Below are 13,489 nucleotides of genomic sequence, written 5' to 3'. Positions count from 1 at the left end.
ACGTAACTATAGAGAACAAAATGCTATGGTAATACAAAATGTAAGTTTGCACACTCCCAGGAATGTCATACATGATGGATCATTAGCTTCCCTACAGAAAATACACTAATCGTCACACATCTAGATGGCCGGGCGGGGTGGGTGTGGAGCCAGAGGTCAAACTGTAGAACCCAGTTCCTACATTTGAATATAAAAATTGAGTTTTCAAACAAAACTACACTACATTTTATCTCTGGGACCCTCAGGATGACAAATCAGAACAAGATTACTGAATGAAGTACATTATTTACCTTCAGAGGTGAATGTCCCATTCAGTTGCCGTGATAAGTGTTTTGTTGTTGTGCACTATCCTCAAACAATAGCATGGTATTTTATAGCTGTAATAACTACTGTAAATTGGACACTGCAGTTAGATTAACAAGAATTTAAGCTTTCTGCCCATATAAGACATGTCTATGTCCCGGAAAGTTGTCTGTTGTTTACAACACTATTCTAGTCACATATCACATATTGAGCAGCAACCGCCCTGTATAAGGGACATCGATCCCGTGGAGGTTAAAGCTCTACTGAAGAATACACACATCTATTTATTTTACCCAGAAACTCAAAAAAACTTTTTGTTATGGCTTGCACATTTTCTGAAGACCCAAATATACCAATATTTCTTGAAATATGGTTGTTAAAAGCTAATAAATAATTTATGGCCAGAATTCTAATTGGTTGATCTCACACCGAGAACCAAAGGAGAAATATAAAATGGCGACTGTATAAACAATGAGGATGGTGAGATAGATACAGAAACAGATCAAGTCTACTTTGTTGGCAAAGCGATGGTGTCTAACTTCTTTCTGGTCTTGTGCAGCCATTTTGTTGAGAAACTTCACCACCTTCTGGAGGGGTGAATTCTTCTCTTCCTCTGAGGCTTTCAGTTTGATGACAGTAATATCAGGCCTGGATTCTAGACAAAGTAAATCAGAGAAAAAAATGGACAACATAATTAAAATAACATAATTAAATAAAGAGGTAAAAATGATTGACATTTTTGTAAAAACCATTCAGGACATAGTTTTCAGTGACAGATTAAACATCAAATGGAGAAGCTGGCCAGACCAGCGTACACACGAGACATGATGGTAACAAGAAAATATACTGGGAAAGATGTCAACTGCAAGCTTTAACTGCAGCTAAAGGGTAATAATGAAAAGGTTGTGCATCAATAAAATACAACTTGACTAGTTTATGGTGATTTAGATTTTTTAAAATGGGGTACCCAGTAAAACTGGTTGCAATAAGGTCATTATGACGTCATGGTCTGGTTATAAATGGTTGTATAAGGACGTTTTGTTAACGTCTTCTTTGGCAACCAGAAAAATATATCTTGCTCTGTGGGTAACTGAGATGACAGAAGAATTAAAAAGTTTACCCTCTTCATTGTCTGTGTCTTTAAGGAGTGAGTCTTTGGACTTGGAGAGGCTGCAGGGCCGGAGAGTGCCACACTTAGCCAGACGTGTGAGCACCATAGACTGCAACATGCTCAACACCAGGATGACCAAACAGAAACAGAAGTGCTTTCCTATGGAGAACAACAAGAGAGAGAGATGTGTGAGTGTTATATGGTGGCAGAGAGGCGCTGTATACATGAAACCGATGTCAGTGTGCTGCTAACAGTATAGCTTCCTTTACTGTCCCTGTAACATACCGGGCTAGAAATAGTGATCCTCTGCTCACAAAGGATCACTAGGATCACTGTTGCTGTTCAGGATCACTGCTCGCAAACACACGTGACCGTCCTCCTTGACAACGTACCAACCAATTGAGCTATAGAAATTTGATAGCTCCCTTGGCAACATTTCAAGCTAGCTGTGAAAAAAGCCTATGGCACGTTCTTAACTCTGTTACATACACACCCTTTATAACAAAATGCTGTTCCACGCAGAACACTCACGGATGATGGGGCTGCACTGGCCTCCTCCAGGCAGAAGATCCTTGAGGATGATGAGGAACATGATGAAGCTGAGAACCAGTGTAACCTTGAAGGAGATACGCTCGCCCCCTCCCAGCGGCAGGGCAAAGCTCACCACATCAGCCACAATGATCAGTATACTGGGCAGGACCAGGGACAGAAACGGGGTTTCGGACCGCATTTTCAGCGACACCTGTGAAGACAGATTGGTAGGCCAGACTGAAATAATTAGTTTTTCGAGCTCTTGCATCTAAACGTAGCATTTGTTTAAAATTGAAAGGTAAGAGCATTACACTCCAAAATCAGACTTTGTCAGATGTTTTCAGAACTCAAAAGAAGCCTAATGTCAATGAGTCCACATGCTTCACCATCGGTTGTGCAGATCCAACTATTCCTTAACCCCAAATGAATGGGAAAAGATACGCACTGCAAATCTGGAAATTACATAGTGCTCATCTTTTCCATTAATTTGGGATTGTGACATGTAGCTGGATCTACACAATAGATAGCCTGGGATGTGTATTTATGGATCTACGCAATAGATAGCCTGGGATGTGTATTTATCTCAACGGAACACTACTTATGAAAGGTATGAAAACATCAGATACATTTTTATTTAAGTGCATTGTATTTTTAGTGTGTAAATGTTGTTTAAGGTCTGCCCTAAAAATTAGGAAGAGTAAAGTATCTTTACATGTCCCACAAAACAAAACGAATGAAATCACCAGGGAGCACTCACTAACCCATAGATAGTTGCGATCATCTCTGCCTCCTTTAGCAGTGAGTTCCACGTTCTCGGTAAGCCAATCCCCGCGGTTTGTGCTAGTCTTGCTCACAGCCCCAAAGTTCAGGAACATACCACATCCTAGAAAGGCAGATATTTTATACTAGTTCACTCATTCAAAGATCATATACCATAGCTTAATACAACAAATCATTTGTTTTAAGGGTGTAAAGATATACTTTTTTTGTTCGGTTCATTTCTTGATATTTGACTCTCTTGTTTTGGTTTTATCTTGGTTCTCAGGAGAGGATGGAAAAAACGATCACATAAATAAATACAAAATAAACGCTTAAAAAAATTGATATGATAAGAAAATAAAGATGTGAACATTTTGATCCCTACTCCAGTGGTGGTCGCCTACTGTAACAAATATTTCAGAGCCACTTTGGTGAAACAACGTCACTGGTAGATCCATAAGAAGCTGTTTGATTCATCCTGGTAGGCATATCCAAACAAAACGTCTTTGTTTGGTAGTGTGTGGTCTCTGAGAGAAGTGCCACATTATTTGCAAAATACAATGTTAAAAAAAAAACGTGTCCAAATCACCTTTAAGTAACAAACTAAATATGGAGTTGATTTGCAGGATTGCCCCAATCACTCCCATTGATTTTTTTTGGTTAGCAGTGGCTAAAGTTAGCTGAAGTTTGTAGTTGCTGTTCAGAGAAAACTGAACCACAGATTACACTTTCTCCTAGCCCATATACTATTTTCAGGGTGAGGAACCATCTAACATCAATTTGTAAAATACTGAACTTCCCCTTCAAGTCTAGGCTAAAGCTTACGGGAGTAATCAAATAATAAGAATATGGGAGATTTCTAGAGTGTTCTTGCTTTCAGCATACACACTAATAAAACACTGACTCCTCTCATCCTGTCTCATACTGCACAGAACACAGTTTTTGTCTTTCATTTTATAACAGCCCAGGTCTCACATCTATCGTCATGCAATACTGCTAAAACCATTTACCCCCGCATTTGTCTATTTCAACCTACTGCCTTGAACTATACAACACATAAAAGCTTGCATTTGTTATGTTGTTTATATAATTCTTATTCGTGCTTAACTTATGAATTCACCTTATTTAATTTGGGAGATAAATTAGGCCTAAAGATAGTAGTAGTAATAATAATAACATGCCATTTAGCAGACACTTTTATCCAAAGCAACTTACAGTCATGTGTGCATACATTTTTACGTATGGGTGGTCCCGGGGATCGAACCCACTACCCTGGCGTTACAAACGCCGTGCTCTACCAATTGAGCTACAGAGGACCACCATTGTCTATCTTTATTATCATTTACAAAGGATGGTATAATGGTAGTTTTTTTCCCTCCTGAAAACCGAGCCAAGAATCAAGGACTGAACCAAATAAAAATGTTTGTGAACCATTACACCCCTAATATTCACTGTGTCCAGCCCACTATCCAGCACCAAAAGACACCCAAAGGCCAATTGGGTCTGCAGCATGCTACACCGGCCCAAACACGCCTCTGTTACCACAAACTTGGAGGGGACGGAGTGTCAGGTACAATGATTTACAGTGCCTTCGGAAAGTATTCAGACCCCTTTACTTTTTCCACATTTTGTTACGTTACAGCCTTATTCTAAAATGGATTAAATAAAAATACAAATCCTCAGCAATCTACACACAATACCCCATAATGACAAAGTGAAAACAGGTTTTTATAATTTTTTGCACATTGATTAAAAAATACCTTATTTACATAAGTATTCAGACCCTTTGCTATGAGACTTGAAATTGAGGTCAGGTGCATCCTGTTTCTATTGATCACCCGGCCAAACTGAGCAATCGGGGGAGAAGGGCCTTGATCAGGGAGGTGACCAAGAACCCGATGGTCACTCTGACAGAGCTCCAGAGTTCCTCTGTGGAGATGGGAGAACCTTCCAAAAGGACAACCATCTCTGCAGCACTTCAACAATCAGGCCTTTATGGTAGAGTGGCCAGACGGAAGCTGCTGTGGGGGATTATTTTCAGCAGCAAGGACTGGGAGACTAGTCGGGATCGAGGGAAAGATGAACGGAGCAAAGTACAGGAGTGACTTCGGGGCAAGTCAATGGATGTCCTTGAGTTTTCCAGCCAGAGCCCGGACTTGAACCCGTTCGAACATCTCTGGAGAGACCTGAAAATAGCTGTGCAGCGACGCTCCCCATTCAACCTGACAGAGCTTGAGAGGATCTGCAGAGAAGAATGGGAGGAACTCCCCAAATACAGGTGTGCCAAGCTTGTAACGTCATACCCAAGAAGACTTGAGGCTGTAATTGCTGCCAAAGGTGTTTCAACAAAGTACTGAGTAAAGGGTCTGAATAGTTATGTAAATATGATTTTTCATTTTTTCATTTTTAAGAAATTTGCAAAATATTCTAAAAACCAGTTTTTGCTTTGTTATTATTGAATAACAGCTTCATACATGGATAAACAGATAGTCCCCCAAATAAATCTAAAATAAGTTTGTTCTGAAATGTCTGTCCTATATCTGAGCGATATAAGAAAGATCAGGAAACTATTATTTGTTTATATTGTTTTTTACATAAACAGGTGAACTCCAATCAAGTTGTAGTGACATCTCAAGGATGATCAAAGGAAATTGGATGCACCTGAGCTCAATTTGTAGTGTCATAGCAAAGGGGTGTGAATACTTACACTACTGTTCAAAAGTTTGGGGTCACTTAGAAATGTCCTTGTTTTCCATGAAAACATACATGAAATGAGTTTGAATAGGAAATATAGCAAAATGCATAGGAAATGTGGTCATTGACAAGGTTAGAAATAATGATTTTTAATTGAAATAATAATTGTGTCTGTCTTGTTTTGTATGCTTTGTACAAAATAATAAAATGCAGGACGACAGGATATTTATAAACGTAGCTCTTTATTAACTAGCTATAACTGGCATGTCCATGTGTCTCTGGCCATGATCATCTTTAGAATGACCTCACCACCTGGATGGTCTTAACCAATCATAGCACAGTATGATATGACAGTAGAATGCATCCAATTACAATTCAGTATGCTGACACATATGAATATTACATCCCCCTTCTTTAAAAAAAAGAAAAAATATGTAGAACAACAAAGCGTTTCTTTTGAATACATGCTCTGTAGTTTGAACTCGAGGGGCTTGTGGTCTGATTCCACAATGACTTGTCGTCCATAGACATACTGATGGAAACGCTTACATCCGAACAGAATGGCGTACAGCTCCTTTTCGATTTGAGCGTAGTTGATTTCACAGTCTGTGAGAGATTTGGAAGCGTAGCCGATGGGTTTTCCTTCTTGCAGTAGCACTGCCCCTAGTCCATACTTCGACGCGTCCACCTGGAGTCTGAGCTCTTTGTTGGGGTCGTAGTAGGCAAGGATTGGTCCTGGTTCTCTCGTGATCAAGTCTTTCACTTTCTGGAAAGCGATGTCGTGTTGCTTGTCCCAGAGGAACTCACTGGACTGCTTTAGCAGCTGACGCAGGGGTGCATTAGCATTGGAGAGGCTGGGTGCGAACTTGGCTAAGTAGTTGACCATGCCAAGCACTGTTTCCAGCTCTGCGCGGTTCTTTGGTGGCTCCATTTCCTTTATGGCTGAGATCTTCTGCGGATCTGGCTTGATTCCATTCGCTGTGAGAAGATGTCCGAAGTAGCTGACCTCTGTAGCGCCGACTGTGCTCTTCTCGGGGTTGAGCCGGACTCCTCTCTCGCGGGACCTTTGCAGCATCGCGCTGAGGTTTCTGTCGTGTTCCTCTTTGGTTTGACCATAGACAAGGATGTCGTCCACAATTGCCAGGACTCCGTCGAGGCCTTTGTACACCTCGTCGATCTTTCGCTGAAACTCGTCTTGGGCTGAGATAATCCCAAAAGGCAGGCGACGGAACCTGTAGCGTCCAAACGGTGTGTTGAACGTTGTGAGCTTAGATGACTCTTCTGTGAGCTTGATAGCCCAGTAGCCTGATCTTGCATCCATGACACTGAAGTAGCGTGCGCCCGCTAGCTTGTGTGTGATGCCTTCTAGCGTCGGTAAGGGGTAATGGGGGCGTTTGATAGCCTTGTTCAAGTCTCTTGGGTCGAGACATACTCTGAGCTTGCCTGTACGTGGTTTCTCCACCACCACTAACGCGTTGACCCAATCCGTCGGTTCTGTAACCTTGGTGACAATGTCAGATTAATAAAATGCAGGACGACAGGATATTTATAAATGTAGCTCTTTATTAACTAGCTATAACTGGCATGTCCATGTGTCTCTGGCCATGATCATCTTTAGAATGACCTCACCACCTGGGTGGTCTTAACCAATCATAGCACAGTATGATATGACAGTAGAATGAATCCAATTACAATTCAGTATGCTGACACATATGAATATTACAGTGTCCTTCAAACTTTGCTTACGTCAAAGAATCCTCAATTTGCAGCAATTACAGCCTTACAGACCTTTGGCATTCTAGTTGTCAATTTGTTGAGGTAATCTGAAGAGATTTCACCCCATGCTCCCTGAAGCACCTCCCACAAGTTGGATTGGCTTGATGGGCACTTCTTACGTACCATACAGTCAAGCTGCTCCCACAACAGCTCAATAGGGTTGAGATCCGGTGACTGTGCTGGCCACTCCATTATAGACAGAATACCAGCTGACTGCTTCTTCCCTAAATAGTTATTGCATAGTTTGGAGCTGTGCTTTGGGTCATTGTCCTGTTGTAGGAGGAAATTGGCTCCAATCAAGCGCCGTCCACAGGGTATGGCATGGTGTTGCAAAATGGAGTGATGGCCTTCCTTCTTCAAGATCCCTTTTACCCTTTACAAATCTCCCACTTTACCACCACCAAAGCACCCCCAGACCATCACATTGCCTCCACCATGCTTGACAGATGGCATCAAGCACTCCTCCAGCATCTTTTCATTTGGTCTGCGTCTCACAAATGTGCTTATTTGTGATCCGAACACCTCAAACTTCGATTAGTCTGTGCATAACACTTTTTTCCAATCTTCCTCTGTCCAGTGTCTGTGTTCTTTTGCCCATCTTAATCTTTTATTTTTATTGGCCAGTCTGAGATATGGCTTTTTCTTTGCAACTCTGCCTAGAAGGTCAACATCCCGGAGTCGCCTCTTCACTGTTGACGTTGAGACTGGTGTTTTGCGGGTACTATTAAATGAAGCTGCCAGTTGAGGAACTGTGAGGCACCTGTTTCTCAAACTAGACACTCTAATGTATTTGTCATCTTTCTCAGTTGTGCACCGGGGCCTCCCACTCCTCTTTCTATTCTGGTTAGAGACAGTTTGCGCTGTTCTGTGAAGGGAGTAGTAGAAAGCGTTGTACTAGATCTTCAGTTTCTTGGCAATTTCTCGCATGGAATAGCCTTCATTTCTCAGAACAAGAATAGACTGACGAGTTTCAGAAGAAAGTTATTTTTGTCTGGCCATTTTGAGCCTGTAATCGAACCCACAATTGTTGATACTCAACTAGTCTCAAGAAGGACAGTTCTATTGCTTCTTTAATCAGCACAACAGTTTTCAGCTGTGCTAACATAATGATCAATTAGCCTTTTAAAATGATAAACTTGGATTAGCAAACACAACGTGCCAGGACTGATGTTTGCTGATGATGGGCCTCTGTACGCCTATGTAGATATTCCATTAAAAATCAGCCATTTCCAGCTACAATTTCCATTTACAACATTATCAATGTCTACACTGTATTTCTGATCAATTTTATGTTATTTTAATGTACAAAAAAAATGATTTTCTTTCGAAAACAAGGACATTTCTAAGTGACCCAAAACTTTTGAATGGTAGTGTATGTAAATTAGATTTCTGCATTTCATTTTCAATAAATATGCAAACATTTCTAAAAACGTTTTCATATGGGGTGTTGTGTGTAGATGGGTGAGAGAGAAAATATATTTAATCAATTTTGAATTCAGGCTGTAACAACAAAATGTGGAATAAGTCAAGGGGTATGAATACTTTCTGAAGGCACTGTACATCATTGGTCAGGAGGGAGGACAGTCAGGGAGCATAGAAAATTCCAAAGACGACAAATAAACTGAATTGCATTATATACTGAATTGCAGTAGGCTATACAGATTTTAAAAAGTTGTTGTTGTTTTTGGTAACATCTTGTTTTTAATAAGATCTTTGGTAAGTAATTGTGTGCAAGAGCCATTTAGCAGACAGAATGAGGCTGAAATTATGCACTTACCCCTAAGTGCCCTGACATTGATGGCGATGGGGCAGAAATCCGAAGCGAAGGGGTAGTTGTACAGATTGACCTCACAGCCCACCACAGTATTCATGATGACCATGTGCTCTATAGTCCCGTTGCTGTGCACCAGCAAATCCTTGTTGCCGTGCTTTATCGTTGTTTGCACTCTAGATATGAGAGGTTGAGGACAGACAACTGAGGATTGATCTACTGAAACTGTCCCACCTAACCATTTAGCTACTCAAAACATAAATACTGTATCTCTAATTGATTTCTGTAGATCTTTCACTCACTATTTAGAAGATAATGTTATAAAAGGAATCAAGAATAAATTTAACATAGGTTATTGTATTCTGTTGTAAGTGGACTCACCCATTAGTCACATGGAGATCAGGAGTCCATATTTTGCTGACAGGCAGGACCACCATATCATGATGATAGACTGATGTGTCCCATGATAAGTCAGGGTCTTCCCAAGACTGTAGTTTAGAATCATAATCATGAGTAGTATTACAAAATGTCACATTTACTTGAATGTCTCATTGAATTTTTGATATGTACGTACCAACATAACTTGCAGATGACTCTCGAAGCGGAGGCCTTTTGTGTCCTATTAGGAAGATAATAAGTAAGGGATGAATGTCAACATTCTGTACATTACCTTGGAAAGAAACGGTGGAGCATGTGTTGTTATATTGTTGTAAGTATGTTGAAGAGAGGGAAAGATGGAATTGTAGGGTCATTGAGGTTGGTTGGGAGGGGGGGATTATTAAAAGGGATTATGGGGATGGGGAGGGTCTATTAGAAGTTAGTAGGGCTCTTTTTTTATTTTCTCAGAAGTACTGAGTTAGGTAGGAGGATTTAGAAATGTTGTAACCCCGTGATTGACCACACACTCCAGCACAATAGGTGGCGGCATTCACCTTTTAACGTTGGTTTGCGGACCGCCATTATATCATACAAGAAGAAGAAGTTTACCTTGGAAATAATTGACTACGCAGCGGGACGAGGTGGAGCCAAGTCCCCTTTTACATTTTTCCCGCTTATACCACAGTTGCCAAAGAAAACAATACTAAAGCACACATTTACTGGTAGAAATACTATTTTTTTCGTTGATTTTCATTTTTATAAGATAATTCATACTTTCTCATATTTTGGTTGCTAGAGACCCAGTCGTTCGTTCTATTTGTTGTGCTCGCTGGCAACCTTCTTGTCCCTTTCTTGCTAGTTGGCAACCTTCTTGTCCCTTTCTTGCTAGTTAGCCAACTAGCTATGGCTAACACAGTCACGACCTCTGCTGCCAGAATAACAGCAAAGTAGATGCATTTGCATTTGTTAAAGCTTTTTTCTATTGGCATTAATTTGGAGACATCCATAACAATGAGCTGATCAAGCCTGATTTTGCCTGGCATAGCTAGAAAAGTTTGCCTTTCCGTCAGGATGCTCGACACTGTTCATTACGAGGAGATCGCATTGCATATCAAACACTCCTTGTTGTACCTGCGTTTACAATGTATCCAATTTCGGTTTGTGTGGTTGTTGGTTTAGCTTTCTGTAACTTTGTAGCAAGTACGGTCTGCAGGTGTAGGCACATAATGTGTCATAATCCAGATATATTTTCCAACTGTCCCGATATATTTTTCAACTGTCCCGTTAGCTGGTTTTAATGTCCATTTTAGAATGCCATTTTAGCCAATTGTAAATGAGTATTCAACAATGCTGTGGTATAATTAATAATCACATAATGATACAACTGTCATTAGGTTATCTCTGAAACTCATCACATTGTACAAAACTCAATTGAAAGGAATAGAAAGGGACTTACGACAGACAGAGTTTCGTACACTATTGACGGCACACTGATATTTGAGATGCATGATGGAGACTGTGGCTGACTCAGAGCTTCTTTCGCAATCAGCATGCTGGCCAGACATCGACATGTCGTACAGGATGGTGTGGCAGTGTTGGATGGTTGGTTTGCACTGCCTGTGTTGGATGGTTGGTCTGCACTGGCTGTTTTGGATGGTTGGTTTGCACTGGCTGTGTTGGATGGTTGGTTTGCACTGGCTGTGTTGGTTGTTTGGGCTGCATTGGATGTAGTAGTGGATGTATTGGATGCATTGGCTGGAGTCATTTCACTAGCTGAAATGGCTGCATTGGATAGAGGGTCTGCTGCAGATACTGTGGAACAAGAGACAGGTATTTAATTTCAGAATAATACATTGGATTTATATAGCGATTTTCTAGGAACCAATAATGCCTTCCAATATTTCAACAACAACCATACAATAAATAACAAACGGAATCTAAATGAAATGGGATAAGGTTTTTGCATGGCTTCATAGTAGCATAAATACTTTAAGAAATTAGGAGATAGGAATCTCATTGGTCACTGAATGGAGGAACGTATAACGCCCCGCCCATTAGAGAATTGCATTCACGTTGTCATGCTGTGTCACGCGGTTGCTAAAATAATAGTCACTAAATCCCTTGTAGAAAGTCAAGTTATGAAACTAGAAACTGCTTGTATTCTTAAAAAGTACGTAATGTCACGAATCAAAAACTAAAACAAGTTAAATATCTCAGATCTCTGAAAATATTTATAATGTTGTGCTTCTTTTTCACATCATTCATGCTAATGTTGGGTTTTTGAGCTAATGCCCAATTGACTCCCATTCACTCCTTGAAGGAGTCCACTCCTTGTCCTAGATTTACCCAGAATGCCCATTGACAACGCATGGGCAATGTACACAATGGCCGTTAATACGAATCAAATGGAGTTTCCCATCTCCCCATTTAGAGTATTTCTGAAGGCTTCATAGTAGTGACTCAATATCTGTGAAAAGTGATCTAAACCTGATACTCTATCACTAGTCTTTATTGCTCCTGATTTAACGCACAAGTGGGCACTGGAAAACAACCTACTACGTGGCCAGCTTTTAGTGCAAAATGTTATACAGCTTCAATACACTTAAATGTATATGAATGTTTTATTTCTAATTGTTTTCATGGTTTTCATGACTTTAATAATATAGTCTGTTTGAAAGGCAATGGGCTGCATTGCCCAGCCCAAGCAGTGTGCCAAAATGGGACGAGGCAGTTTTTCAAAAAACATGTTTTGAATATTGCAGCTTGTGATAACCGTGTGTAACGCTTGTTTCACAATGTTTACTTCATATCTGCTGATAGGAATGATAAAGATGATATTCTTCTAGTGCAATTTTTGCCTGTTTTAAGAGGAGTAAAATGCAGCTCAATATCTTACCTGTTAACAAGAGTAGGGAGAAGAGACAACATTTCAGCTTGCTGTGGTCCATGGGTCTCATCCCTGCACATCCTCCTGTCACAAAGCATATAGAGTCAGTTGGACATTGGTATACAGTCTTAGGAGAAATTAAGACGAGTTTCCTCTAATGAAACTGTTAGAAGAAGGACTGAAAACCTACCTTTAGCTGCTTAGTGATCACCACTTGCCTTCTCCTGTCCTCTCTAGCCAGTAACACACCTGGGATGACCCTTATAAAGGCTGCTCTGGAACATTTTGTCACAGCAGTTTTCCACGAGAACATACACACCCCTACAAACTGTCTACATGTTAATATGATCCTCGATATTGTACAGGATGTGCTTGGCTATAATCCCAAAATAATGAGTTTTTAAATTAACCTTCCAGGATTCATTTCACCATCTTGTGAAAACAACAACCACAACAGACTGGTAATTACTATTTGTGACTGGTCAGAAGGGGATATACCTCCACCTGTCATTAAATCAAATCAAATCAATAAAAAATTGCCACATGCACCGAATACAACAGGTGTAGACATTACCGTGAAATGCTTACTTACAGCACTTAACCAACAATGCATTTATTTTTTTATAAAAAATTAAAATAAAACAACAACAACAAAAAAGTGTTGAGGAAAAAAAGAGCAGAAGTAAAATAAAATAACAGTAGGGATGCTATATACAGGGGGGTGCCGGTGCAGAGTCAATGTGCGGGGGCACCGGCTAGTTGCGGTAATATGTACATGTGGATAGAGTTAAAGTGACTATGCATAAATAATTAACAGAGTAGCAGCAGCGTAGAAAGATGGGGTGGGGGTGGGGGTGGGGGGTTGTCATGTGAATTTCTATCTCTAATTCAACCTAAGCTTGAATCATTACCAGAGGTTGTAAGGCTCTGGTTTTAATCATCAATGATTCAAGGTCCATAACCACGAAGAATTATTTTTTGTATGTTTATTCATGGAGAGCTCTCCCGCCAAAGACACAAACAGACGATTTTATACCTCCTGGACTTGACTCCTCCCACCTTTAGGTGACTTTTCTAAACAGTTTCCGCCTTCCCCCTTGAATGTTTAGTACCGCCCCCTCTGTTAGTGGGTTGACACTACATGATAATTCTAACATTTATACTGTGTTTGGGGTGAAATCCTTTAGTCATTATTCTTAAAATCCAAATTAATCTAACAATCCACTCCTTTGACTAAATATTCCCACATTCAGGATAAATGTATTTTACAAGCATGATT

At 40.3% G+C, this 13,489-nt stretch overlaps 1 protein-coding gene across 1 annotated transcript; it reads right to left on the bottom strand.

Moving 5' to 3' along the window:
• Nucleotides 1-698: 698 nt before the first annotated feature.
• LOC123481379 (5-hydroxytryptamine receptor 3A-like) lies at nucleotides 699-9,382 on the bottom strand. Its single transcript, XM_045205125.1, has 6 exons — nucleotides 9,327-9,382; nucleotides 8,952-9,121; nucleotides 2,707-2,828; nucleotides 1,946-2,156; nucleotides 1,424-1,573; nucleotides 699-958 (listed from the first exon to the last, which is right to left on the bottom strand). The coding sequence occupies exons 1-6, from the start codon at nucleotides 9,380-9,382 to the stop codon at nucleotides 699-701; spliced, it is 969 nt and encodes a 322-aa protein (XP_045061060.1).
• Between the last annotated feature and the right edge of the window lie 4,107 nt (nucleotides 9,383-13,489).

This window comes from Coregonus clupeaformis, chromosome 19, assembly GCF_020615455.1.
Source record: "Coregonus clupeaformis isolate EN_2021a chromosome 19, ASM2061545v1, whole genome shotgun sequence".
Classification (NCBI taxonomy): Eukaryota; Metazoa; Chordata; class Actinopteri; order Salmoniformes; family Salmonidae; genus Coregonus; species Coregonus clupeaformis.
This window is presented reverse-complemented; position numbering and strand designations above follow the sequence as displayed.

What these genes read in the sequence shown, in the direction of transcription:
- LOC123481379 (XM_045205125.1), bottom strand. Translation starts at nt 9,382, where the DNA reads ATGGTGGTCCTGCCTGTCAGCAAAATATGGACTCCTGATCTCCATGTG. An exon ending in CAATGTCAGGGCACTTAGGG is followed by an intron (nt 2,829 to 8,951) that starts GTAAGTGCATAA and finishes CTGCCTTTCTAG; the next exon opens with GATGTGGTATGTTCCTGAAC. An exon ending in CCAGTGCAGCCCCATCATCC is followed by an intron (nt 1,574 to 1,945) that starts GTGAGTGTTCTG and finishes TGTTCTCCATAG; the next exon opens with GAAAGCACTTCTGTTTCTGT.